The sequence below is a fragment of the Vulpes vulpes genome, chromosome 11, assembly GCF_048418805.1.
Source record: "Vulpes vulpes isolate BD-2025 chromosome 11, VulVul3, whole genome shotgun sequence".
NCBI lineage: Eukaryota > Metazoa > Chordata > Mammalia > Carnivora > Canidae > Vulpes > Vulpes vulpes.
Window position 1 is genome coordinate 41,946,007 of NC_132790.1, and position 26,734 is coordinate 41,972,740.

At 38.6% G+C, this 26,734-nt stretch overlaps 1 protein-coding gene across 3 annotated transcripts in view; it reads left to right on the forward strand.

Annotated features, from left to right (window-relative positions):
- FAT3 (FAT atypical cadherin 3) overlaps positions 1 to 26,734 on the forward strand; it is a 654,685-nt gene that overhangs the window by 298,604 nt on the left and 329,347 nt on the right. For 2 of the 3 annotated variants that reach the window (XM_072726163.1, XM_072726162.1), the window contains exon 3: positions 9,082 to 9,396. In XM_072726163.1, coding sequence (XP_072582264.1) covers positions 9,082 to 9,396 — 315 coding nt within the window. Of the gene's footprint in view, positions 1 to 9,081; positions 9,397 to 22,997; positions 23,347 to 26,734 lie in introns of those variants that run through there. The other variant, XM_072726164.1, reaches the window with a different exon arrangement.

Here is a 26,734-nt window from a genome sequence, read left to right on the forward strand (position 1 = left end):
ACAGATGTAAGTTCTAAGAAAATTTGTCTTTTAAATAGGATAATTTGCAGATGAGGCTTTGAATTTCAGAGCCAGTTGACTATCAATTCTGCATATATATTAGAGAAGTCTAAAATCAATGACAAATTCATTTTATTTTGCCCACTGATTACAGGGTAGTGAAAATCTAGTTGACTTAGGTTTTGTTTGTTGTTGTTTCTGTAATGTGGGTATTTTTCAGAGTTCTTTTCTATGAAGAGCCAGATATCCCCAACTTGCCTGCATCTGCCAGACATCTGCTATCCTTCATTTACTTACTCAGCATTTATAATGTTCCCTAAGATAAAGGGACAAAAAAAAAAGGTGCTAAAGAAGAGGCAGAAGGGGTGAGTCCCAGCCCTGGCCCTCTGAATGAGAGGGTTTTCTCTGAATCTGAAACCTCCTTGAAAAGGTGAAGAACGGAGAGGTCTATATGTGGAGGCAGGGGACAAAGAAGCATCATGCATGTGCAGATGTACACAGAGGCAGAGGAGTGATGGACTTTCAAGGAATGCTCGGTCCTCCAATTCGCCTGGTCTCAAACCAATCCAACATCGGAGAATCTTCTGAGAAGACATAAAAATGGATTCTGAATAATACATTGCAGCAACTTTTAGAAATTGAGGAAAGGAATGGGACTATTGAATTTCCTATTACCAAAGAGCTGATACCAACCCACTGCAAGGAGCACAGGGGCATGGAATTGCCTTCTTTTTCATGATAATGGACACATGTGGATAGATCAGCAGGCAACTTCTGTAATGAAAAGAGTGTGTGACTCCTATTCAGTGCTCTAGATTCCAGGCCTGACTTTGCCAGTTGATTAGCTGGGCGATTCACTTAAAATCACCAATTTAAAAAGTACATTAAAGTGTGTGTTTAAATATATTATATATCAAGTATGTGATATAGAGGGTACATAAAATATATGTATATGTAATATGTTCACACTAAAATTCTAAGCATTTTAAGCATCTAAGTTAAGATTCTCTCCGCTCACAATTTCTCTGTTCATCTTGCCTCATCCCATTTCAGCTCATCGGGGTTGTACATATATTTTAGACTGGTAGCAATTATAGATATAACCACAGTAGTGCATTGAGTGACCCTGGCTGGGCCTATGAGGATAAAATCCCCATTCTTCCTTAATTATTACCACCCTCTGCTCAGAACAACGATCCCTGTTAAGGCATTAAGAGCCTTATACAAGTCCAGGGATGAATAGGAACAGAAAGAAAAATAGTATCTCTGTGATCCTGCTGCCAGCAAGCAAGGGTTAGATAAAAGTGGTTATGGATCCCATGAAGGAATTCCATGTGTTCTCAGAAATAAATCCAGTAAGAGTTTGATTCTTGAAGGAATAAGCAATTTAAAAATGCCCTTAGATGCTAACAACAGGGGAGGTTAGCTGAAGGGTGCCTGAGAACTCCCTGTACATTTTTTTTAACCTTCCTGTGAATCAATCATTCCTGCAAAATAAAAACTTAACAAAAGTGTCCAATGCACTGAGAATTGGCAGTTAATATTTTGACTAATTAAGTCATAATTAAACATATATGCACAAATAGACCTCATTGAGGGCATCTACAATGAATATGCTATCAAAGTTGTGTTTTTTTAAAAGATTTATTTATTTATTTATTTTAGAGAGAGAGAAAGAGCACAAGTTGGGGGAGGGGCAAAGGGAAAGGGAGAGAGAATCCTCAAGCAGACTACCCCCTGAGAGCAGAACTGGATGTGGAGCTCATCCCAGGGCTTGATCCCAGGACCTCAAGATCATGACCTGAGCTGAAACCAACAGTCACTCCCTTAACTGACTAAGCCACTCAGAAGTTTTTTTTTTTAAGTTGTTTTGTCTGTGTGTGTGTGTGTGTGTGTGTTTGTGTGTGTGTGGTGTTTTTGTTGTTGTTGTTGTTGTTGTTATTTTCTTTTTTTTTTTTGACCTCAGAATCTGTATTATTTACTTTGGTGAGGGAATTTTCATCATGTGATAAGCTCACTACCCCAAAGCATTCCCTGAACCAGTTGACAGCTGTTTGTAGAGCTACTGGGGGTGTTGGGGTGTCATTCTTTTGGGGTTAGATGTCATTTGAGACCTAGGATGTGGCATATGAAGATGCGGCTGATGAGCAACTCAGCATATAATGGTCACCTGATTATGAACAACTACACACAGTTTTCCCTTTCATATCAAGTATTGAGAAGTTATTCAATGAGAACAATATACACATATTTTTTTCTAATATTTGTGTCTAAAAAGGAACAATTACAGCTAAATGCACTTCATGCGGGTCTAATTCTAGTTTAAGCTGTACGTGGTTCTGTAGCAATTAATTACTGTTTGCGCATCTGCCCATACAATTAAATATTAAGATGCCCAAAGAATTCCAGTCCTCTGCTACCTTTATTATACAGCAAATAATGATGAAAGAGGAGAAGAAAAAAATTTATAAACATATCTCAAAAACAAAAAATCATTTAAAAATCCCAACTGTATTTGTTTAAAGATTTTATGTTTTTATTTATTTAAGAGAGGGAAGTGTGTGCATGGGGGGAGAGAAGCAGAAGGAGAGGGAAAAGATCTCAAGCAGACTCCCTGCTGAGTACAGAGCCTGGCACCAGGTTCGATCTCAGGACCCTGAGATCATGACCTGAGCCAAAATCAAGAGTCAGATGCTTAACTGACTGAGCCACCCAGGTGCCTTCAACTGCATTTTTAAAGACTTTATTAAATGACATTTTCATAAATATCAGCATAAAATTTGAGCATCTCAATTGCGTATACTTGAAGCGTTTCCATGGTAGATGAAAATGTGAGGGATAAGATGTGTCCCCATCTGGGATATTTTACCTGGGTCCTTTCCACTGAGCTGTACTACCTGGAACATGCTAAAAGCTCACTGTGGATAGTTTATCTTTTGAATAAGATTTATTATTAATCCATCATTTCTACCCCCACTCAGTGCACATTTGTGAATGGACGGAGCTTCGTGTCTTCTTGATTCAGAGGCAGAGATGGGGAGGAAGAAAGGACTAGAAGCCTATGTGATATTGTGAGGACAGAATTCTTAGACTGGAGAGGAAACACCCTGGAATGAGGGTGTCATCTTCTGATATCTTACGAAGACCTATCACACGTGGTTTGCAGACTTGATCTGTATTATTCTGGGATGTGAGCAGGGGTGCAGATAGGAAGAGCATTCAAAACTAGAAAGAGATGGGACTTTTGCCTCAGTGGGAAGAACTTCGTATTACCTGAAACTCCCTTGTAAATAGTGAGAGCCCTGTCACCAGATTTCAAGCAGAGGCTGGGTGTTCAGGTCAGAGATGTTGTGGGAAGGCTGTTTTCATTAGTGGTCGGTAATACTTAGTGGTCTTTGAGGTCCCTTTTGGGTCTGATCAAGTAAGGCTGACTTATCTCATCAGTAGGTAAACTAATTTACTGCTGATTTGGTGTTAGGAACTAAATGCTTTTATGAACACATATTTATTGTGTGCCTAGTATATGCCAGACACTGTTGTAGGCAGTGAGACTGTATAGCAATTAAGCAACCAGACAGAGACTTATAGGCCTACTTTCTGTAATGGGCAGATGGAAGGAGGCTCCTTTCTGGAGATCAGTGCTCCAGAACTATGTTAGCTAATGGACTAAAAATATGCATATCCTTATACACAAAACAGACTCTCTTTGCAGAGAATCAATAATGTTATTTTTTAAATAGTCTATAAGGATAGACTATTTAAAGTCTATAAGGATAGACTGTTAAAATGCTAATAGATTTTCCTAAATTTTATATGAACTCTAAAGATGATTTTCCATTTCATATGGAAGCACAAAGGATCTGGAATAGTCCAGACAACTCTGAAAAACAAGAGCAAAATTGAAAGTTATGCTTCCTAATTTCAAGACTTACTATGAAGCTACATTAAATAAGACAATGTGATATTGATGCAAACATAGCAAAATAGATCGATGGAACAAAATAAAGAATCCAGAATTAGACTCATACATACATGATCAATTGATTTTTGACAAAGATGCAAAAGCAGTTCAGTGGAGGAAAGATCATCTTTTCAACAAGTGGAAACCATGAATACCTACCTACAAAAAAAGAAAAAACCTCGACCCATATTGCACCATGTATAAGCATTAATTCTAAATTGATCATAGATATAAATAGAAGACCTAAGACTTTTAAATTGTAGAAGAAAATGTAGGAGAAAACCTTTGTGACCTTGGATTTGGCAATGATTTCTTAGATGCACAAAAAGCATGATCTGTAAAAGAAAAATTTAAAAATTGTTTATCATTAAAATTAAAAATTTCTGTTCTTCAAAAGCTATAATTAAGAGAATGAAAAGACTAGCTGCAGCCTGGACAAAAAAAACTTACAAATAATATATCTGATAAAGGACTTTTAGCCATATATAAAGAACTCTTAAATTTTAGTAATAAGAAAACAAACCTCAGTCAGAAGAATGAATAAACAGTCTGAACATTTATCCAAACAAGAAATGCAGATTGAAAGTAAGCACTTTTAAAGATGTTCAACATCATCAGGAGGATGCAAATTAAAACTACAGGCTACCACTACGTCGCATTAGAATGTCTAAGGCAACTGATCATGCCAGGTATGACACAACTGAGGATATCCAGCAACTGGAATGTCCTATATTGACTGCTAGTGGGAATGCAAAATGGTAAACTCATATATTTGCCATGTAATATAGCCATTCTACTCCTAGGTGATTACTCAAGACTAATGAAAGTACTTAAGCATAAAACTTGCATCTAAAGGTTCTTAGCAAAATAAATAAATAAATAAATAAAGGTTCTTAGCAGTTTTATTTGTAATATCTAAAAGCTGAAAGCAACTGAAATGCCTATCAAGTCAATGGTTGAAACAAATATACAATGGAATACTGCTCAAAAATTAAACAAAGTGATGCATTGATATATATAGATATAGATACAGATATATATCTCAACATAGATGAATCTCAAAATAATATATTCTGTGTGAAAGAAGCCATTCAAAAAGAGTACATACTGCATGATTCCATTTCTGTAAAATTCTAGAAAATGGAAATTGATCTGTTTGACAGCTAATCTGGGTTGCCTTGGAGTAGGGAGCATTTTTAATTGGGATTAAAAATGGGAAGGAGAATACTTTTGGGGATTATGATTATGTTTGCTATCCTGATTGTGGTAGTGGTTTCATGGCTAACAAAACCTACTGCATTGTTTATTTTATATATGTGTAGTTTACCATTTGTCAGATACACCTTCAGTTTTAAAAAGTAATGTGTGACAGTTGTCACAAAACTAAGGGCTCACGATGTGGTTTTGGTAATCTTTGGTCAACCACAAAAGTGAGTTTTTGTTTAATAGAAAAGGTCATGTGGGTTTACATTTTTAGTTATGACCATATAGGTCATAATTAGCCATGAGAGCATAGTAGGATGTGAGGAAATGCTGTCCTTGGGCACTGGTTGTATTAATCTGATTAATATGGATCCTTGGATGAATCTTAAAAGTAATTTTTAACACATTCTTTCATTTTGTCCTCACAGTTTTGGACCATGAGACTGATATCTGAACACTATGTTCCAAGATACTCATTTGCACTTCTAGATAGTGAGTAAATATAGCCATAGACATTTTATTTTAATGAGAAAGAATTCTAATTTCTAGGGACATGTCTGATCCTTTATTTAAAAATAGAGTAGAATATTCCACTCATATATTTTAATTGGCATTAGTGGATGCCTTTCATCCAAGGACTTCTCAGAATCATTTAATGTCCAAAGCCTGTAATATACCATCTTCCAGTTTGACAGGTGCAAGAAAAAGGAATTAAGTGATTTCCAGGGATCATAAAGCAATTCTTCAAATCTGTATGTGTATGTATGTGTGTGAGCATGCACATGTGCACATGTGCTTATGAGTGCATGTGAGTGCAACAAGTGCGTGCGTGGTAGGTGTTCAGGCAAAGCATAAGCAAAGCTGACCCAGCTTCTTTGATTTTGCTGCTTGTTGTGTTATGTCCTCTTTTTAGTGGACTTATTTTACTGTTTCCTGAATAGCCCAGATATTTTCACATAAAGGTATGTCATGAGCAAGTCACAAAGGCTATATATGCAAGAGTGCCACACAACCGGAGAAAAGAAAAAAATCCAACACATGAGTCCATATAAAACTTCTCTCCTCTTCAAATTGTCCCTTGCTTTAGAGTGTGATTACTCTTGACAAGGCTTTTTGGTGTTGCCTTAGATTCACACCAGTATAACATACTCAGCATCTACTATGTTGCAAGTATTTTGCTAAGCTCTTAACATACATTTAAGTACATGATCACCACAACACTGAGATATGGGTAGTAAAACTAGGCTAGCTTGGTTTAAACACCTTGTCCAAGTAATACCATCTAGGTTTGAAATTGGAGCATTGAGGCAGGCTGACTTCAGTTCTACAATTAGCCATGTGACTTTTGGAAAGTTATCTACTCACATTTGAGACTTAATGGCTCATCCATAGAAGAGAATATTATAAAGCTCATATTATAGAGGAGTTATGTTGCAACCTCACAGCACATTACAAATGCTCAGTAAATGCTATTCTACTTGCCTCCCACCCTCTTCTGCTAGGTTTTTTTTGCCCTTCCTAGTATATCAGTCCAAACCAGATGAAACCTGGCTGTTGGCTATGCAGTTTTCCCCTCAGAGCAGATCTTCTCATGAGAGATCTGTCTTCTCAGCAAGACTATGAGTCCCTTGAAGATAGAGATCTTCTCTGTTATTACTATTCCTCCAATGTCTAGCACAGGGGCCAGTGGATGCTTGTGAGTTGAATTGATAGGTCTCATGCAAGATGTGCTTCCTAGCATCTCTAGAGCATTTTTTGTAACCCATACACTGCATCCCAGATCCTACCAGCCTACTTTTTGTCTCCGTTCCAGAAACTGCTTTGTTTCATGGCACTTGACTGTCCTCTAACTTGAAGAGCTCTAATTCCCCCGGTTCAGTGTCACTTGTATCTGCATGGTGGCTTAGGGCTTTTACTGCTGTGAGTATTCCAGGAAACTTGCCATGGCGTCTGTGATAGACCTGAGTCCTGTAAGTGTGCTCACATTTGGCCAGGTCTCTGGCCCTCCAGTGTCTCCAGACCTTAGTGTCATGTTGACATTCTGCTCTATCTCAGTCCAGTTTATAAGGATGTGTGTTACTCATTTAGTCAATGGACACATAGCAGTATGTTTATAATCACTGTATTTTGCTCTTCCTGTTTTCTTCCTACCCTGTTATCTGCTGTCTATTCTTCTGATGCCATATTGGCATCTCTATTTTGACTTCTAGGTAACACCCATGAATCAAGAAATCCAATATGTTTTGCATATTCCATTGAGAATATTTAAGATTATCTTTTGTCAGGGTGCCTACGTGGTTCAATCAGTAGAGCATGTGACTCCTGATCTTAGGATGTAAGTTCAAGTTCCATGTTGGGTGTGGAGATTATTTAAAAATAAAGTCTTAAAAAAAGTTATCTTTTGTTCCATTGCATAACCCTATGCAGGGTTCTTTGCTGGATAACTTTGGAGTTAGAACTTCACCATCACTTAGGTTCCTTCCCTTAGAAGATTAGCCATTCTGAGTTTTAGGCAACTTTGAGTATTCTGACCTATTTCTGAACAGATACCCTCCTCTGTTCCAATTGCTATACTTGGCATTTTGCTTATATAGGGTCTGTAGGCCAAACTATATGCCTAATACAGTCTAAAGTCTGATGGAAATTCAGAGGCTAGAGGATTCAGTCCAGAATTGGAAAACTATTTCTTGATTTTTTTCCATGGCTGTCTTTTCAGGTATAAAAATTTACACAGGGACACCTGGGTGGCTCAGCAGTTGAGCATCTGCCTTTGGCCCAGGGCATGATCCTGGAGTCCTGGGATTGAGTCCTGCATCAGGTTCCCTGCATAGAGCCTGCTTCTCCCTCTCCCTATGTCTCCGCCTCTCTTCTCTCTGTGCCTCTCATGAATAAATAAATAAAATATTTTTTAAAAAAAAGTAAAAATAAAGATTTACACAAATTGCATGCTTTCCACAAGTATCCTGACTACTATAAGAGATTTTATAAGCTAAGCCCAAGTTTTCCCACCCCAGTGAAAGTGCTTAAGAGCTCCTGTAGCAAGTTTCTGTAACCCAGTGTTTTGGGTGAGTGCTGTGAAGATAGAGCACTGTGTTTTCTCTCTGGCTTTCCTGGCAGACACCTGATTTCCTGGTTGGCACTTGTTTCTACCCTGAAACGGGAAAGTTGAAGGGAGGAGATTGGGCATTTTTCTGCTCCTAATTTAAAATAATTGTCCATGAGTATCTCTCAGATACTCAGAATTTATTTAGAGCCCTCTGTAGGGTTCGTTACATGGTAAAGATCATTCAGAAAGTGTATCGGTCTGGCTTCTTCTCTCATTCTTTTGGAATAACTGTGACATTGGATTTTCAGGGAAACGATGTGAAGGAAGCTTATTACATCTTTGCATACAAAATATTTTCCATCCTAACTGGCAAAAGAACATTTGAAAGGTCTTTTTCATTTTTGTGAATGAACAAATAAAATAATTTACCCTGGGAGAGCTTTCGGTTGCATAAGCAATGAACTCAATATCAAGGTCAAATGGAGATGTTGACCTGATAGTGCCCTGACTTCCCATGCATCTCTGGAAGTATTTTGACCTCTGGCCTACTCTCTTCCCATGGCTCCCTATTGTCTTCTCTCTGTTTGTGTGTGTGTGTCTATGTGTGTGTGTGTGTACGTGCATATGTATTGAGATATCCCTTCCTCCAAATTCAAATAGTCTTTGTGAATGTTATTATATTTCTCAAATGGTAGGATAGCTACTTAGTATGGTTTTGCAGAAAATAATTTTCTTACATAAAAAGAAACATCTTAATTGAGTCCTACATTAAGGATTTTTTTATGTGCCAAGATTATTTAGTGAGGCCCCCCTGAAGTGGGGACAATTTACTTAATGTTTTGCTGTAGCAGTCTCTCTGCTTTTCTTTTAGGAGTCATCTCTACTGCAGACATTCTTGATCGAGAGACAACGGGTTCATACTGGCTGACCGTGTATGCCACAGATCGGGGCGTTGTTCCTCTTTATTCTACTATTGAGGTCTACATTGAAATTGAAGATGTGAATGACAATGCCCCCCTGACCTCAGAACCTATTTATTATCCTGTTGTCATGGAAAACTCTCCAAAGGATGTATCTGTCATTCAGATCCAAGCTGAGGATCCTGACTCCAGTTCCAATGAGAAACTGACATACAGGATTACAAGTGGGAATCCCCAGAATTTTTTTGCCATCAATACCAAAACAGGTAAGGGAATGCTCATATGACTTTTTTCCATTGGTTGCCCAGCTTTTAAACCCATCAGCCTGACACTTGTTTATTTAGATCATTTTATCTTTCCTCTGACTTATTGTATGATGTAGAGAACAACATTCTTCTTTTTTCTGTGGGTAGTTTCTGAAAAGGTGACCATTCTACTTGGTATATTCTGGTTGGTGTGTTTTAACTTCAGCTGAGCCAAGGTGAACTGATCTAAATAGAAATTAGAGGCTTTCACAAAAAGCTTTAGATTTGCTTTCCTCATAATAATAAAAGTGGTTCCCAAGCCACTCAGAAGGCCAACTGTCCCCTTTGTCTTTCTTGGGAGGGAAAAAACTGGCCCAGGCTGGGTTCTGCGGATAAGCTGGCTTTGTGATTCCTTTACTTCTAGGAGCTTCTCCTTTGCTTGACTTTCATCTAGCTTGTTGTAAATGATCTCCTGTAAGCCTTAAATTTCAGCCCCAGATTTTTTATGATTCTTGTAGTACTCGTGAGTGTAGTGTCAATATTTAGAAGAACTTCCAGTGTCTCAATTTTTACATAAAATGTACCACCTTTAAGTTTTTGGATCTTTTGCTTAAAAAAATTTCTAGAAATTGGCCCTACAATTTGTTGGCTAAGGCTCAGGCAGGGCAGGTATCAAATTTGGAGGAACGCATTCTGAGACAATTACATATACTTGGGAAGGTCTCAGAGGTTTCTTGCTTTCTTGTGATTTGCCTTGTTTAGTCTGAAAAAGAGAGTCAAACCCTCAGTGAGAGTTGTGGCAGATAGAGTTTGTTTGAATTAATTGGAATTTAGAAGAATGCAAAAAAGATGGCATTGCTGTTTCACCCTGGGCAAGTGAATTGACAGTGTCAAAAGCTAGACTAGTTGATGTTTGCTGGTGCGGACATACTCAGGTTTCCTAATAGAGTTGATAGTTATTTCTTTTGTTGATGTTTGTTAAAGAGGAAACATACAGCTGACCCCATGTATTTTATAAATGTCAGATTCCCATGAACCTAATTTGGAAAGGATGCCAAGTTTTAGGAAATAATTGATTTTCTCCAATTATAAGTATGTTAGTCCTCTTGTTAGGGGGACTCTCATATTTTAAGAGTGTTGAATCAGGAATTGACTTGCATTCCATTATTATACAAAGAGTGGTCATCCACTATCAAGGTCATATTGAAGCCTGCTGGAACTTGAAAGAGAAGACTTGGGGATTTGGAGACTAGCTCAACCTTTCAGAGCTGTGTTAAGTTGGATAAACTGCTCAAGGACCTGAGCTGGGTGGAAAGCCCCTCCTGATTCACTTTCTCACTATAGCCAAGGGCTCTGTGTAATATGGTGGCAGAGAAATGAACTCTGATACTTCAGAAAGTTGAAGGAGAGAGGGGATAAATACAAGAAAAATGTCGCAATAAAAACATGGCACAGATGTCTTCACGTTTCACAGCCCTTGTGGAATGTGAACCCCACCCATCACCTTCTGCCTTCCTTCTAATTCCATTGCTACTTGAGTCATTCATAGTGAGCCCACCACCCTATTTTTGAGAAGTTAAAAGACACTGCAGAAAGGCGGTTTCAATTCTTCTCTTCCTCTTCTGACCACTGAAAAGATTTTAGAATAAAGTCACATGGAAGAATTTGGGTTGGATGTGAAGAATGTAGGCTGTACGTTACATGCAAAGAAGAACATAGAGACTCAAGTAACTGAAGGTGTATTTTATGCAGATTTTTAGAAGTTGGCATGAATTTTCAGAGACTCTTGTATTACCACAATTTAGCCTATCATGTATAATAATAGCCTTAATTAGATTTATAATTTCTCTGTCCTTGCCATAGATTTTAAAAAACCATTTGTGCCAGGAATGACATTTTAGACTAACTTTTCTAATTGTCTAAAAGAAATACATAGCATTACTTTGTAATTCTCAAGCACATGATAAGAAAACACTAGATTTTGTTTGTTCACTTATTCACTCACTGAACATTTATTATTGTGCCTACTAGTTTCCAAACAAAATCTAGTAACAGTTACAAACGTACGATATGGGTCCCAAGCCTTCCTGGGACTCACATGAAATTAACAAAGTGACTAATATCTATTACAGAGCAAGGATTGTTGCAAGAAAAATAGGAGTCCTATGTGAAATGCTTAGCATAGTGCCTGAAATATTGAAAATGCAATAAAAGGTGGTACCCCATCTTGACTTCCTTACCTCTGCTTATGGACACATCATTCATTCTCCTTAGACCTCAGGTTCTTATCTGTAAAATGAAAATGATACTGCTTACTACATAGGAGGTTTATTTATGAAGACAGAAAGTTGTAATGTGTTTGAAAGTTGTTGGTAAACTACAAAGCTCTGGAAGAATCATGTTACCACTAATTTCTGTTAAGATTCACAGAACTGCAAGCCTGGTGTAATTCTCGTGAAGCACGTTGCTCTGAGTATAACGCTGCCAATGAACAGTCTGTAGTCAGCTCTCAAAACTCTCTACAGAGACACTTCACGCTTTAGCATTTCTTCCTGTCTTTCTAAAACCATTTGTCTGAAATAGTTATGTTAATGTAACATTCTTTATTAATGAAGTGGGAGATGCATCCAACCAATATACTTATTAAAGATCTTTGCTTCCGATTTTTTCAATTGGATGTAGACTCTAGTAAACTGACCTTTCATTCCTTCCTTTATGGTCGAGTTGAAATTTATAGTTTTGTTTTGCTTTGGCAATGTGATACATGATAAATAAGATTTAATGATTTTTAATGCATAGTCAAATAATGTCAATACTTATGTTCCACAGCTTGCGGAAGATAACGGATGTCCCAGACCCAAGAAGGGGGAGAGATTTCTCTACTGAATAGCATTCTCTACCCAAAATGCTATTTTTTCCCTACCAGACCTAAAACCACAGTAATTTCTACTAAAAACTCAGTAATTTCTGTGGCTTAAGAGTAAAAACAAAAGCTGTACCACTCTGAGGTCCTTTCTGACCTGTACAGAGAACCCATGCTAAGCAATTGAATTCAATCCAGTGCAGTTTCTTAGTGTATGTATGCCTCAGCTCATAAGTAACCAGAGCCCTACCAAAGTGTTCTGAGCTGGAGACACCCAACAGGCTGGTGTCCACTTGCCTCTTTGGGTGAACAGGAACGCAAATGCTTGCTTCTAGCCCTTGTAACAAAATCCAAGGTGGCCATTAACTAGTTATCCAGTCTCAATTGGGGAACAGGTGTGAGTAGTTCCTCTAGGGTTTTAGAATGTTTATTTTAGTTCTATCTATAGTATGGAAACCATACTAGCCCAGTACAAGCATGCCAGCATGTAGTAGAGCACTCACTCACTAGATTTTAGCTGTTGTTGTTACTATTATTAATCATCCTGTATTCCCCACTAGAATAAAGTTTATGTAAGTGGCACATACGGTACTTCACAATTCCACTGTCTTTTGAGGAAGGCATACTTGAAAGACAGCAGTGTTTTTCCTCATTACATATTGTATAGCACTGGAACCTTCCATTCAGGCTTAGAAAGTGTGTTGTGCACTATTGTCTACTGCTGTCTTAGACCTCAGGTATTACAAGATGGCAGATATAACAGAGGCATGAGATGGTTTCTGCATTCAGGGAATTTATTCTCATGGGAAAAATAGGACCATCACACATACAATGTACTTTAGCAAAGAATGTAAGGCAGTTTATAAGAAATAAATGGTCAAACTCTGTGGAAAGGGTAGCATGTCAGAGGGGGCCTGGGGCAAGGACTTCTCAGATCTGAAGTGGGCCCGGAAGAATGGGTCCATCTGCAGAGAGAGAGAGAGCGAGCCAGAAAACTACCTTGGGAATATAAGCAAGTTAAGCTGACCTTGAAAGCCCATCTGCTGCTACTTAAGCTAGTTTGAGAGGCATTATACCATTAGAAAAAGAATTTTAAAAGATTCATAAATGTCTGGAGTGTTGTAAGACATTAGAAGTAACAAATATGTATCTCTCTCTCTTTGGTGATATTTGGATTTTTATTTTTATTTATTCATTTTTTTAAATATTTTTTTAAGATTTTATTTATTTATTCATGAGAGATACAGAGAAAGGCAGAGACACAGGCAGAGGAAGAATCAGGCTCCATGCAGGGAGCCTGATGTGGGACTTGATCCTGGCACTCCAGGATCACCCTGGGCCAAAGGCAGGCGCTCAAACGCTGATCCACCCAGGCGTCCCAATATTTGGATTTTTAAAAGCCTTGGGTTATATATCTTTCTTTTGGGAGGCCAACTTAATACTTTTGGAGGGAAAAAAACATAAATAAAAAGATCCCTTTCTGTTTTCCTTTGCCTCTGCTCAGCATACAACCAGGATTAGCATATGCTGCACTGAAAGCCCCTGTCTATGAAGGTGATCCTTGCTTTTTCCAGATCTTCTGCCAATCAATTATCTAGGGCATTAGGCTTTCTGAATTCCTCCCTGCAGTGTGACATATGTCTCCTTTTGGTCCATGCTTTGGTCACTGGCATCTCTATCTGTGTTTGAGTGATGAGAAAGCTGAACTCCCTTTGACTTTCTGTGAACATCTTGGGATAAACCTGATGGCAATATGCTTTATGTGTGGGTAGACTAGCTGCCCTGCCCACCACGTGGGTAGAGAGGAAGAGTTCCTCTTCATAAGTGTGTCTGCTGCAGAGGTACCTCAAATTCTACCCTCATCCATTGTTATCTTTGGATTTAGACATTTTTTCCCTATTTAAATGGGAGGGATAGCTTTTGTTTTTGTTTTTGTTTTTCATTTTGTTTTTTTTTGGGGGGGGGATAGCTTATTAAAATACTGAACATCCTCTGTTTTTAATCAACTCCAAATACTATCAGCATGTCTTTTGGTGTATGGTATAAGACATAGTGGGTAAATAACCAGGAAAGGTAACAGAAGGAAAAGTCTAAACCACACTTCAACATGATAATAATCACTTGGCTATCTTGTTAGGCTACAGATTCCTGAGGTGGAGCATTTTCAACAAGTTCCCAAGGGAGGCTGATGTTGCTTTCCTGGAGAACTTCGTTAGAAGGCTCTAGACTTCAGTACCCAAACGAAACAAAAGAGGAAAGTAACACTGTGCTGAGAGATTTACCTGAGGACAAGGTAGCCTACCTTATAATTTATCCATTCACTCTTGCCTCACATTGCTGGAATTTTGAGGTGTGACTATGCATTCCAAGTAGTCTCTTTACCCACCCCCCAAATCAGCTCTCATAACCTGGCTTATACTTTGTATTTTATGAAGTGGAGAGAAATGAAAATCTTTAATCATCCATGAAGAAAATATCACTGATTCGTAAGACTTGTGGTTAATAAAAATCTGCATTATATAATGTTTGAATGCAATTGTATTGTTTCCAATTATATGGAATGAAGCAGAAGTTCTTCCTAAGTGGAGGTCAGACCTACTTTAATGAATAAACAAACATTGGATATTAGTATGCCATTGTAAAAAAGGGTTAGTTCATAAGATAGTGGTACTCAAAAATAATTTAGTATCAAGTAACATAATCCTTATCTTTATGCATGGCCCTGTTTGTTGGTAATCTGCTTAGGAAACTACCTTTTCCTGGAAACCAGAAGGAAACCTTGTTTTGTGTATAAAACCAGAGATTAAAAAGAAAAAAACACAAGGTGAGGGACAAGGGTACAAATATTGGTGCTTTTTCTTCAGCTTGAATGCTATGGCAATCTCTTGTTACCGTCTCTTATTCCTTATTCCTTCCTAATGGAAAGCTAAATTCTCCTGAATGGGTAGAAATGGCCACTAGATGATGAGTTGATATTCATAAGTACAGGCACAAAGCAGATAATGTAGCGAATGAGTATGTATGAAACTGTAAATCACCCTCGCTCCTTCTTTCAGCCATGAAAGGAGGCCTTGTCCTATAGAACATTAAATTGTGTTCATTTAATCCAACAAGTCCAGTAGAACAAATCGGGCTCATGCAGATTTATCACAGGGGGGTTATTTAAATTCAGCAGTGACCTTTGCATCCCTGTGAATGTGCTCCAAATGAACAAGGACAAAGGGAATTTTCCTACACTGTCATTACGTTCCCTGGGAGGCTGTGGGTTTCCCCATTTGATCAACTCACAACTATGGGCTGGAAGGATGGGGGTTAGGGATTATGAGGGTGCAGAGGGCTTGGTCAGGGCTGGCCATCACAAGGGAGAACATGCTCTTTCCTGTGGTGAATGAACTCTGGCTCTTCTTCCTGTGGCTTGATTTTGTCTGTGTGCTGGTTAAGATCGTAAGTGCTAATTTCAGAGTTTCTCAACCTCAGTGCTGTCAACATTTTGGATTGGACAAGTCTCAAGGTGGGGGCTGTCCTATGCATTATTGAGTAGGACAATAGTTGTGACAGTCAAAATACCTCCTGGCATTGTTGAATGTCTCCTGGGTGTTGAGAACTGATGAATGAGTATGGAATATTTTGTAGGATTCTTTTCCATATGGCCCTTACCAAAGCATCCTGTACAAAATGAATGACTGGGTTTGAAGGTGTGATGGATTTGTTAACCTTAAAAAAAAGTGTGTACATCTATACCTATATCTACATATATATGCATGCATATGTATCATTAATAATACAATGAAATAAAAATAGAAAGAAATCTAGAGCTGCCCTCTGACTCTGAGTTCTTTGTTTTTTAAAGGCTCTCTGAATGCTTGAAATCAAATCCATTAGGAAAAGAACAAAATAATAACAAATCTTCAAACAAAATAAATGTGGATACAGTTATCTTTTTCTCTGCTCATTATTTGGAGAGGATTTGGCTGTAACAGAATTTTCGTTAGAGTCAGTTTTGAACAGCATTTTTCAGAAGATAGCATGAAGAAATTATTTAAGGTTCCCAGGGTTTATTCCCTTAAAATACTTTTACAGCTCCAATCCTATTTCTGCTTAATGTCAGCCTTCTGATGGATAAATATGGGGATTGTTCTTTCCTTGAAATAAAGGTAGATGAAAAAGAAAAAAAAAATCCTTTTGACTTCCACTGAGGATTCTGTAGTCCTGTACCTAGATGAAGGCTCTCTGAGGTCTTTGGCATCCGTTGTTAAGTATGTAGTGTTCATTCACAAGCCCCAGCCGACTGGTAGATTTGTGAGGACTTCGACTGGTGTCCCAGATCTCCATCTTTAGATACAACATAGGATTGGAAAGACTTAGTGAAGTGAAAACTGGTGCCCCATTAATAATATGAAGGAAATCATTGACCTGCCCCTGCCCCTGCCAAATTAAGTCAAGTTTCAATGGACAGGGTTGCTAGTTGGGCAACAGTATCTGTTTCACCCATTTATGAGATTCAGATCTTTGAGTTAATACAACTGTTACTTGGGAAAAGGATTTTATAAAACTGAATGACAATCAGGAATGGGGAACTTTGGTAAAAGGGACAGAGGACTGAGCAGGCAGTCCTGGAGGGAAGAGAATGATGCTGCTGCCTGGCTCGGGACCCACTAGTTGTGTAAGAGGCTCAGAAGTGCCTCCCAAGGGATGAGGTGTTGGTCATTCAGTGGGGCTGGTGGTCAGTCTTCCATGTCACTCCCTGTCCTGCTAACCCACCAGGAAGGGGCATGGAGGAGGGGTGACGCTCCTAGATACACAGCCAGCAGCTGCTGGCAAAGCTGCTGCTGAAAATTACTGAGAATTATTTGGGAGGGTGTAAATAAAGCAGATGATGGAGTTGTATATATGTATATATTTTTTTAAGAGATTGATTAAGGTCATAAATTTCTCTTTTATTTCGTCTATCTGGGCATTAATTCCACAGCACTAATTTACTGCATTGGTTTATTACTTTCTTCTGTTCTGAAAGAAACAGTGAATTTTAATTGAAACCGCTGCTTGCTCCTCTACATTCTTCGCCACCATCGTTAGGGAGACTCCTGGATACTGCCTGGGTGTGTGCCTTTCTCTCCCAGATATGTGACAGGAAGGTGAGAAGAGGAACCTTCCCCAAAAGCACAGGTCTGCTCTGTGCCCCCAGCCATGCTGGTATCATCTCCCTTAGCTTAAGAAACTGGAGCCCTGGACTTGTGGGCAACTTGCCAGGGTCACCCAGCTGGTCGGTGCAAAACTAGGGTTTGTCTGATTAATGATCCATAGTGCTAAAGACAAAGGCTATCTAATTTGAAAAATGGGAGCAAATTCAATAAACACTTTAATGAGCCTAGAACTTTGGATCTGGGAAATCTTGCAGATGATTAGGTGCACACTTCAAAACAGGTGTCTTACAGGTTGAATTGTGTCCTCCCCACCCTAAAAAGATGTTGAAATCCTAATTCCCCTGTGCTCATGAATGTGATCTTATTCGGAAAGAGGGTCTTTGCAGATACAATCAAGTTAAAATTCGGTAATACTGTATTAGGGTGGACTCTAATTCAGTAACTAGCATCCATATTAGGAGAGGAAAATCTAGACACAGAGACACAAACACAGAAAACAGCCATGTGAAGTTGGAGACATAGGAGTAATGACATCACAAACCAAGTAATGACAAGGACTGCCAGCAACCACTGGAAACTAGGAAAAGATAAGGAAGGATCATAGAAGGCCTAGAGTCCTCAGAGGGAGCATGACCCTGCCTACACCCTAATTTTGGACTTCTGGCTTCCAGAGCTATGGGTTAATAAACTTCTATTGTTTAAAGCCATCCAGTTTGTGGTACTTTGTTACAGCAGCCCTAGGAAACTACTATACGGTGCAGTCTCGGGGTACAGATGGGAAGATTGAGCTCTCATAAAGGGGTGAGGGTAGTGCAGAGAGGTAAGGGTCACAGATCCCTAGTTCAGTGCTCTGCTTCCTAGACCAAATATTAAAACTTCTAGCAATTTTTATGCTAGTCAAGCCTGGCATTAGTTAAATAGTTTGTTTTTAGTTTATTTGGGAGTACTTATGTTCTACTTAAGTTTATTTATTTGGTAGTTCTGAAAGGGCTAGGGGTTTTGATGAGAAACTGGTGTGACATTACATCACTCTGAGTATTTCAGGACTTCTGGAAGATCATCCTCTGATGGTGCTCTCATACTCCTTGGGGCCTGTGGGGCCACATGGAAGTTACTCTTGACTGGCATTCAGTGTCCCTCACAAATCCGGATCTCATGAGTCTTGTTAATTTTGTCATTCCTTAGTCTTTTAAAGCTGATTCTCTGGAAGCACAGTTCCTTCAAAGTACTGAAAGTTTCTACATGAGAAGTTACTACCAGGTGAAATGTAGTCTCATCATTAACCTTGAGAGCCAAAGTCCAGTTTTAGTATTGTTACCACTTTATATTCTGGTCTTGTGATTTTCTGTCATCTTTGTATGACTTTGTTCCTAGCTTCTTGACATTCTTACAAAAAGATATATGTGTTTCAGAAATCTATAAATTTTATTCACCTAGAGGTAGATTATTCTAGGAAAGCACATGGAACTCTAACAAAATTCCAAAACCAACATGTAGTAAGTTATTGATGGCAGTAATGTCATGGTTTTTTTTTAAGATTTTATTTATTTATTCATGAGAGACAGAGAGAGGGAGACAGAGACATAGGCAGAGGGAGAAGCAGGCTCCCTCCAGGAAGCCTGCTGTGGGATTCGATCCTAGGACCCTGGGATCACGACCTGAGCCAAAAGCAGACACTCAACCACTGAGCCACCCAGGCATCTCGGCAGTCATGTCATGTTGTAACAAACTGACAAATGTTTTTTAAGCACTTTGCTATGTGTTGTCATAGTTAGGCTTCATAATAACGCTGGAAAGGAGAGAAACCAAGTGGAGTAATGCTCAAGAGCTTGGACATTAGAATCAGATGTCTTTGCATATGAATCCCAACTTGACCACTCCTTAGCTATGTGATATTGGGCCCTTTACATAACCTCTCTGAGCTTCAGTTTCTGTTCTATGAAAATGGGAGTAATGATAGTAACTAATGAATTGGCTTGCCACCAAGATTAAATGAGTTAATACGTGTAAAGTAGCTTAAAAAGTACTCAGCAAGTAGTAAACTCTCAATAAATGTTAAATGACGATGTTTTCATGGGTAGAATGCTTTAGCTAAATCAGCATCCACACTGTATGGTTAAGGCCTTAGGCGGTTGGTGATATCAAACTACAAATAAGTATAACACTTTACCTATCAATTAAGTTTTCATCTTGTGAGACTGTGTCCCTCTGCCCTGCTGACTTCCATGTATGTGACTAGGTTGTGGCTGAAAAGTGGACTGTGATGGGGCTCTCTTAGGCTCCTAGAAGCCCCTCTCTCTATTTTAGATATGTCTACTTCCCAAGAATAAAATAGCAAGATGCCTTGGAAAGAGCACTAGTAGTAGTAGTTGGGTTATCCAGATTTTTGCCCGACCACTGCCACTAACTTCTCTTAGAGCAAGTTTACCTTATTTCTGTAGACCTCAGATTCCTCATCTGTCAACAAAGAATCAGAACCTGAGTCAAAAGTATCAACATCTGACTCACGTGCTGACACTGTTTTTCCCCATCACAGACATCACTAATTGATTATAACAGCCTTCTGTACTATGCCCACACTTTGCATCCATTTCAACCTAGCACTGATGGGGAGTTGGTATGAGAAAGGATATTTATTTGCTGTGGAGGGTCCTGAGACCATCTCTATCTCTGACTAAGTCCTGGAGTCTATCAAGGACCATGGCACTATAGAAAACGAATATATGTATGGGAAAGACTATGTAGAAATAATTACTCAGAACTTGGTGACCCTGAGAATGTGAGAAGTGAAGAGTCCTCTCAGGGAAGATACTTTGTTGTAAATAACTTTAGAAATATCTGACCAACCTACAAGATTATCCCTTTTTTTTCTGAGTGTTAACCCTCAACCCTTATTTCCTTGATACTAGGATCGATATTCTCTCTTCCAAGAATTTGTTGCTGGGATTCAGAAGTAATCTCTGGCTGTGGCGAACTTGAGGAGCTATAAAACTGAGGACTGTAGGGGAATGCTGATCTCTCTCCAAAATTCATATGTTAAAATCAAATCACCAAGGCAATGCTATTTGAATGTGAGGCTTTGGGAAATAATTACATCATGAGGGTGGAGCCACACCCTCAGCAATAGACTGAACACCCTTGTAAAAGAGACTCCAGGGAGATTGTTCTCCCTTTCTGCCATTTAAGGACACAGATAGAAGGTGCAGTCTTCAACCAAGGAAGTGGGCCTTCACTAGATATCAAATCTACTGGCATCTTAACCTTGGGTTTCCAGACTCCAGAGCTATGAGAAATAAATTTCTGTTGTTTATGAGCCACCCAGCCTCATAAACATGGTATTTTGTTATGACAGCCTGAATGGACTAAGACAGTGACTGTGTGCATGAAACAGCTGACAGACAGACAAACTCTGATAGGCTTGATCCTAAGGACTTTCTGATGGCTGGGTCTGGTATTAATACAAAGAGTATTAGTTTCACTTTGTGCTCTTTGCCCTTAAGTGCTCGAACATACCTTGTAGTAATAACACATAACTGCCATCAGAGCTTGAAATGGGTTTCTCTTTATGCAAGGAAGGAGCCATAAGAGACTATTGCTGTAGAAAGCCAAGCAGGGGAGAAGCACAGAAAGAATAAATGTTCTCTAATATTGGTTGATGCACAAAGGTTGAAAACTGGAAGAGGCCTGTAGGTTTGGTAATTAGGGGAGAGATCAGTGAAAGGTTATTTGTCATTATAAATCATGTTATTTCTGGGATTTTTCATCTACATTAGCTTGAACATTGACCACTACCTTTTCTCTTTCATTTATGAAATTCTGTGGGTCATGACCTAAAATATTTGTGGTCTCCAGCATGTGCTTGGATTAAGCCGTGTCTTTCTTTATTAATAGTTCTTAGGTAGATATTTACTGTTTTATATTTTATCTATAGGATTTCACAGGAAAATTGGCCAACAATTCTGTGAAAAGTGAATTATAGTCTTTTAGACAACTCTGCTTATCCTTAGCCTATTGAACAAGATATGCATGATAGCCACCTGTCCTCCAGGAATTCACTCTGTGAGATTCACACAGTATACCCATAAGAAGCATGGATTTCTTCTTGGAGGGGAGCCCCATCTTATTCACATACCAACCATATGGCAATGGACAAGTTTTTAACTTCTTGTGGTTCAGGTTCCCCTCTAGTAAAATGGAGATAATGAGTTGTGAGAATTAAATGGGTTAATGTATTTTATAAAGTATTTAGCTTAGTCTTGTCTATACAAAATGTTCAATAAATATTAACTATTATAGTTAATATTAAATGCACTCAAAATTCTTGCCTTTCAACAGAATTTGTTTTCTTGAAAACTGATGAAGAGTATGTCTGATTAAATGTGTTGGAGGTCTCAGATATATATTACATATTTATGTTTTATGAGTGCCTATAGTATACCAGGTACTCTGCTAAGCAGAGGGAGTCCGGGACTGATAACACAAGGACCCTACCCTTTAAGATCTCATAGTCTAGAATCATTTCACCATCAACTGTTATTTATTGCTATTGTCACACAGCTTTAAAATGAAGAGATTAAGTAAATAATATTAAGGTTCTTTATGGGACTTTTTTCTGGCAATAATAAATGGTTATAATATTTATTGGTTGTTTTAGGAAGGAAAACATCCGAGAACATGAGCGAGGAGATGTAAAATAAATCCATCACATTAGAAACAGACAATTACAGGCCGACAGTGCTGAGCCTTTGCCAATGCACCATTTTTAAATATGGTGCCATTGCAGTTAAGCAAGACAAATCCAATTTTACCTCCTACCACTTAAGTTAATTTCTCTTCTCTGTAAAATCTCCCATTTTATAAAGACATACTTCATCTTTGCTATGTACATACTAAATTGTTCATTTTTTACTTAGTTAAATTGTTTTCTGTCATAGTGAGAAATGCTTTCCTCTTGAAGAAATGATGTTCATGCACGGGAAATAGGGATATTTATTAAAATGGTTTATTATGAATCTAGATTTGGACATATTTCTGTAATTTTAGTATTTAAGTAGTTTTAGTGCCCAATGAAATGACTTTCAGTGTAAAGTGGGCTTTGATAGTCAGAGTCTCCAAAGTCTCACCATCAGACCTTAATCAAATATAGTCAGTGGATTTATATTTACATGCATATGTTTAGAAATAGTGGACATGTTTTCAGTGGATATCCATTAATGCATTGCTGGGTTATAATGACTAGTGAATGACTTTGTGCTTTCATCTCTCTCTGATTTAATAAGCCTTTATGGATTTTGGATTCTGTGCATAGGCATGGGAGGAACATGAGGAAATAGGAAACTGCTCAGACCCAAAAGAACAAACAGGCTGTTTATCAGACAAAAACACTTCAACAAAGGAAAAACCTGGGTTGAGGGAGAACCCTGAGCTGGTCGTTGAAGGCGCATGTTGGAATTGTAATGATATCTGGTAGCTCCTGAGATGGAGGAATTATACACAAGTGGTTTTCCCAGATAGTTGAAATTCAACATTCTAAGGGCCAAAACAACAATTTTAAAAAGAACTATATTTCTGTGCTGCTTTTCATAGCCTGTTATCTGTGTCTTTCACTTTTTCAGGCTCTCATGCTGAACATGATGTTACAAGCTGGTCTGGCTTCACAGACATGCTTCCTATGCAGTCATATAGGACCTGTGCTCAGAAGGACCACATGCTTGGTTTAATGCTCTGCTGTCATTGTCTGGAAATTCTTAATACTTTTTTGAATGAGGGGCTTGGCATTTTCATTTTGCACTGGGCTCTGCAAATTATGTCACCTGTCATGGATATAGGGTTTCCATTTGGACTATTAATTACTGTCTGGGGCCATCAAATGTAGTACTGTTTGGGTCTCCTTACTTGCACTCAGCTTGCCAGCACTCACTTCTGTTATCAGTATGCCTCTCTCTTCCAGGGCTCTGCTTTCTAATTTGCTGCTTCTCATCTGCTGAGACATCATATAAATAAGGTATTAGAATAGTAAGTAGGTTGAGAACCAGTAGGCTCTAAAGGGTGACCTTGAGGGCTCCTCCCACAGGGGGAAAGTGCCATAGCGTCCTTCCCCAGGCTTTGTGGCATTTCTGGGGTCACATGCTGGTTTTCTCTTCTCCTGTACTGCTTGCATTGGTGAAGAGGCTGTTTCTGTATAAACACTGGGGGGGGGGGGGGGGGAGGACGGGGGCGGGATCATACAGCTCTGACCCATTTCTCTTAAGGGAAAATTGCTATAAACAAACTATTTTAAAAAGCCCACTTCTTTGAAATTAATCATAGACAATAAGAAAGTAAGTAAAATTTCTTTTGATAAGATTCCTGTTACATAATTCGTATAAGCTATGAAGGTTTTATCATTGACCATTAGAAAACCTTTTGGGTTCTAGTCATTTGTGTCCCTTCAGATTGTTGGTGTATCTTCAAAGCAGTGTTCTCACTGGGTATCCCCTTGTCCTAAAACAAACCTTTTAGACACAGGTCACAGTTGCTAGGGTTTTCTCTACAATTGCACAATTTCATTTTTTGTGTCTACTTAGACTTAACCAAATAAAGTGATGGTGGCTCTGCAGTGACTTTTATTTATTTTTTGCTGGGGTACTTTTGTGCCTTCCAGGCTACCTCCAGCAAAAGGAAGCAAACCTAAATAAATGTTTTGTTAATTTTTTTTATTACATTTTTTTTATTTATTTATGATAGTCACACAGAGAGAGAGAGGCAGAGACACAGGCAGAGGGAGAAGCAGGCTCCATGCACCGGGAGCCTGACGTGGGATTCGATCCCGGGTCTCCAGGATCGCGCCCTGGGCCAAAGGCAGGCGCCAAACCACTGCGCCACCCAGAGATCCCCTGTTTTGTTAATTTTTAAGGCCATTCATAGTATAGTATAGTATAGCATAGCATAGCATAGTATAGTGCTGGTATTTGTATTAAAAGAAAATACGATCCTTCAAAGTAGGAAAAAGGTTGTTACCAATTCCTCATCTATTTACTCATTTATGTATTCAGCATTTAGTGTGGTTTATTGAGCACTTACTGTGTGCCAGGTACTAAGGTAGGCACCAGGGTACAGTGGGGAATGAGAAAATTATTATTCATTCCAAAAAGAGTGTTTTCCACATGGGAATGCCCTAAGGAGAGAGAGAGAGAGAGAGAGAGAGAGAGAGAGAAGAAGAAGAAGAAGAAGAAGAAGAAGAAGAAGAAGAAGAAGAAGAAGAAGAAGAAGAAGAAAAGAAAAGAAAAGAAAAGAAAAGAAAAGAAAGAAAAGAAAAGAAAAGAAAAGAAAAGAAAAGAAAAGAAAAGAAAAGAAAAGAAAAGAAAAGAAAAAAGAAAAAAGAACAAGCCTTGGATAATGTATGTCACTTATTGATACTGCACAGGGATTTCTGAATTCCTTTTGTAACAAAAAAGCGCTTACAGCTTTCTGAAATCCAAATATGCCTGAAATTTTCTCAACTAGTTGCTTTTGTTTAAACTCCCATTTGACATTTGAACTGTTTTCAAAATGTCATCTCTGGATTTACTTGTCTCTGAGGAATTAATATAGATCTTATATTGACATAGTCTACAAGTTGTCAGAATGCACACTGTACTAGAAATTTCCTAAGTGTTCATAAAGGCATATTAAGGGGTCATTAGTCACTTTTTAAATCAGTTTATCCTAGGTTATGAAAGCACTTTAGATATTACAGCATCAATTCTGGGCCAAGTCTTACTTTACATGAACAGAAATGGTTAAAGATATGGCCATGGTTAAAACAATGTCATGGTGACCTTGTCACTGTCCTCCTATTATATTTAATGCTAATGTGATTTGATATGTGGGGGAGAAAGCAGGCAATTATTGGGAAAACGGCTTCTACTTTCATAAACAGGAAAAATATGGGAGTTGGTCTTTGCTAATAGATGTCAGAATAATAATTGCAGTCATAATTGTAATTTATGTGATACTTCACAATATTAAAACTCTCACATACTTTATCTCTGATAGGCTTAGAATAACATCTTTCACAAGATGAGAGTCTACCTAGGGAACTTGTTAGAAAAATTCTCTGGAATTAGAATCTTCTACCTCAGAATAAAAAGCAATGGACAAATCTAGGTTATGAAACTATCCTCCTTAGATCCTTTATTTTTAAGGAAGGCCAACCATAGTATTGATAGTTAAAATAAAGGAAAAGGTGGTAGTAAAAGTAGAGTCAGATGTCTATAAACCTTATATTGAGAACAAAATTTTTTTAAGTAATGTGTGCTTATGAATTCAGTCTGTATCATGAACTAATCATCAATAAATTCAACATTCTCTGGCCTTTAATGAGCTGATGATATTGTGCCTTGTGTTATGTATTAATTACAAACTAATTAATTCAACAAACACATATGGAAAATTCTATATCAGGTACTGCGCTCAGTCCTGGGAATACAAGAGCAGTAACAACACATCATATCTCAAGGTAAGCAGGGTCTGTCCATCACAACTCACTAAATGTGGACTTTCAGTATAGTTTTTGAGGTATTTCATCTCACTTTTGTTGATTCATACTGAACAAATGGCTCCTTACCCTTTATGGCTTTAATTTCTCCAACATCCTAGGTTCTTTGTCAGGACAAGAATAATTATAAGCCAACCCTGTGATGCACTTGGGGAGGTACTCTTTGTGAAGCTAACTGTTACCTTTTTGTGGGAAGAAGAATCTCAGATGATTCTGTTTCAGGGTATACAGTGCCCAGTTAAACATTAAAATGTACACATTTCTCAGAGGATGTTGGTAGGTTTCTTCTTAAAAATAAATATAGAGGGACGCCTGGGTGGCTCAGTGGTTGAGCGTCTGCCTTTGGCTCAGGGTGTGATCCTGGAGTCCCGGGATCGAGTCCCACATTGAGCTCCCTGCATGGAGCCTGCTTCTCCCTCTGCCTGTGTCTCTGCCTCTCACTCTGTGTCTCTCATGAATAAATAAATAAAATCTTAGAAAGAAAGAAAGAAAGAAAGAAAGAAAGAAAGAAAGAAAGAAAGAAAGAAAGAAACCATCCATCTGTTATAAGTTCCAGTCAAATATGACAAGGACAGACTGCCTGTCACCATCTGACCTGCCTCCCCCAACTTAGGAAGTAAGTCACATTGTGAGAGCTAGACTTTTAACAGGGACAGGTCCAATCTTCTCCCTCTGTGCCCCCTTCACATCTCACTCTTCATCACCCTCCTTATGTCATGTGAGCATTGGGGCACATTCTGGGCCATGGCTCCTGCTGGCTCTGCTGCCTGGAACACTCTTCCCCTTGATCCCCATGTGACTGGATCGCTAGCTCCCTTCAGGGCCTTCCTCATG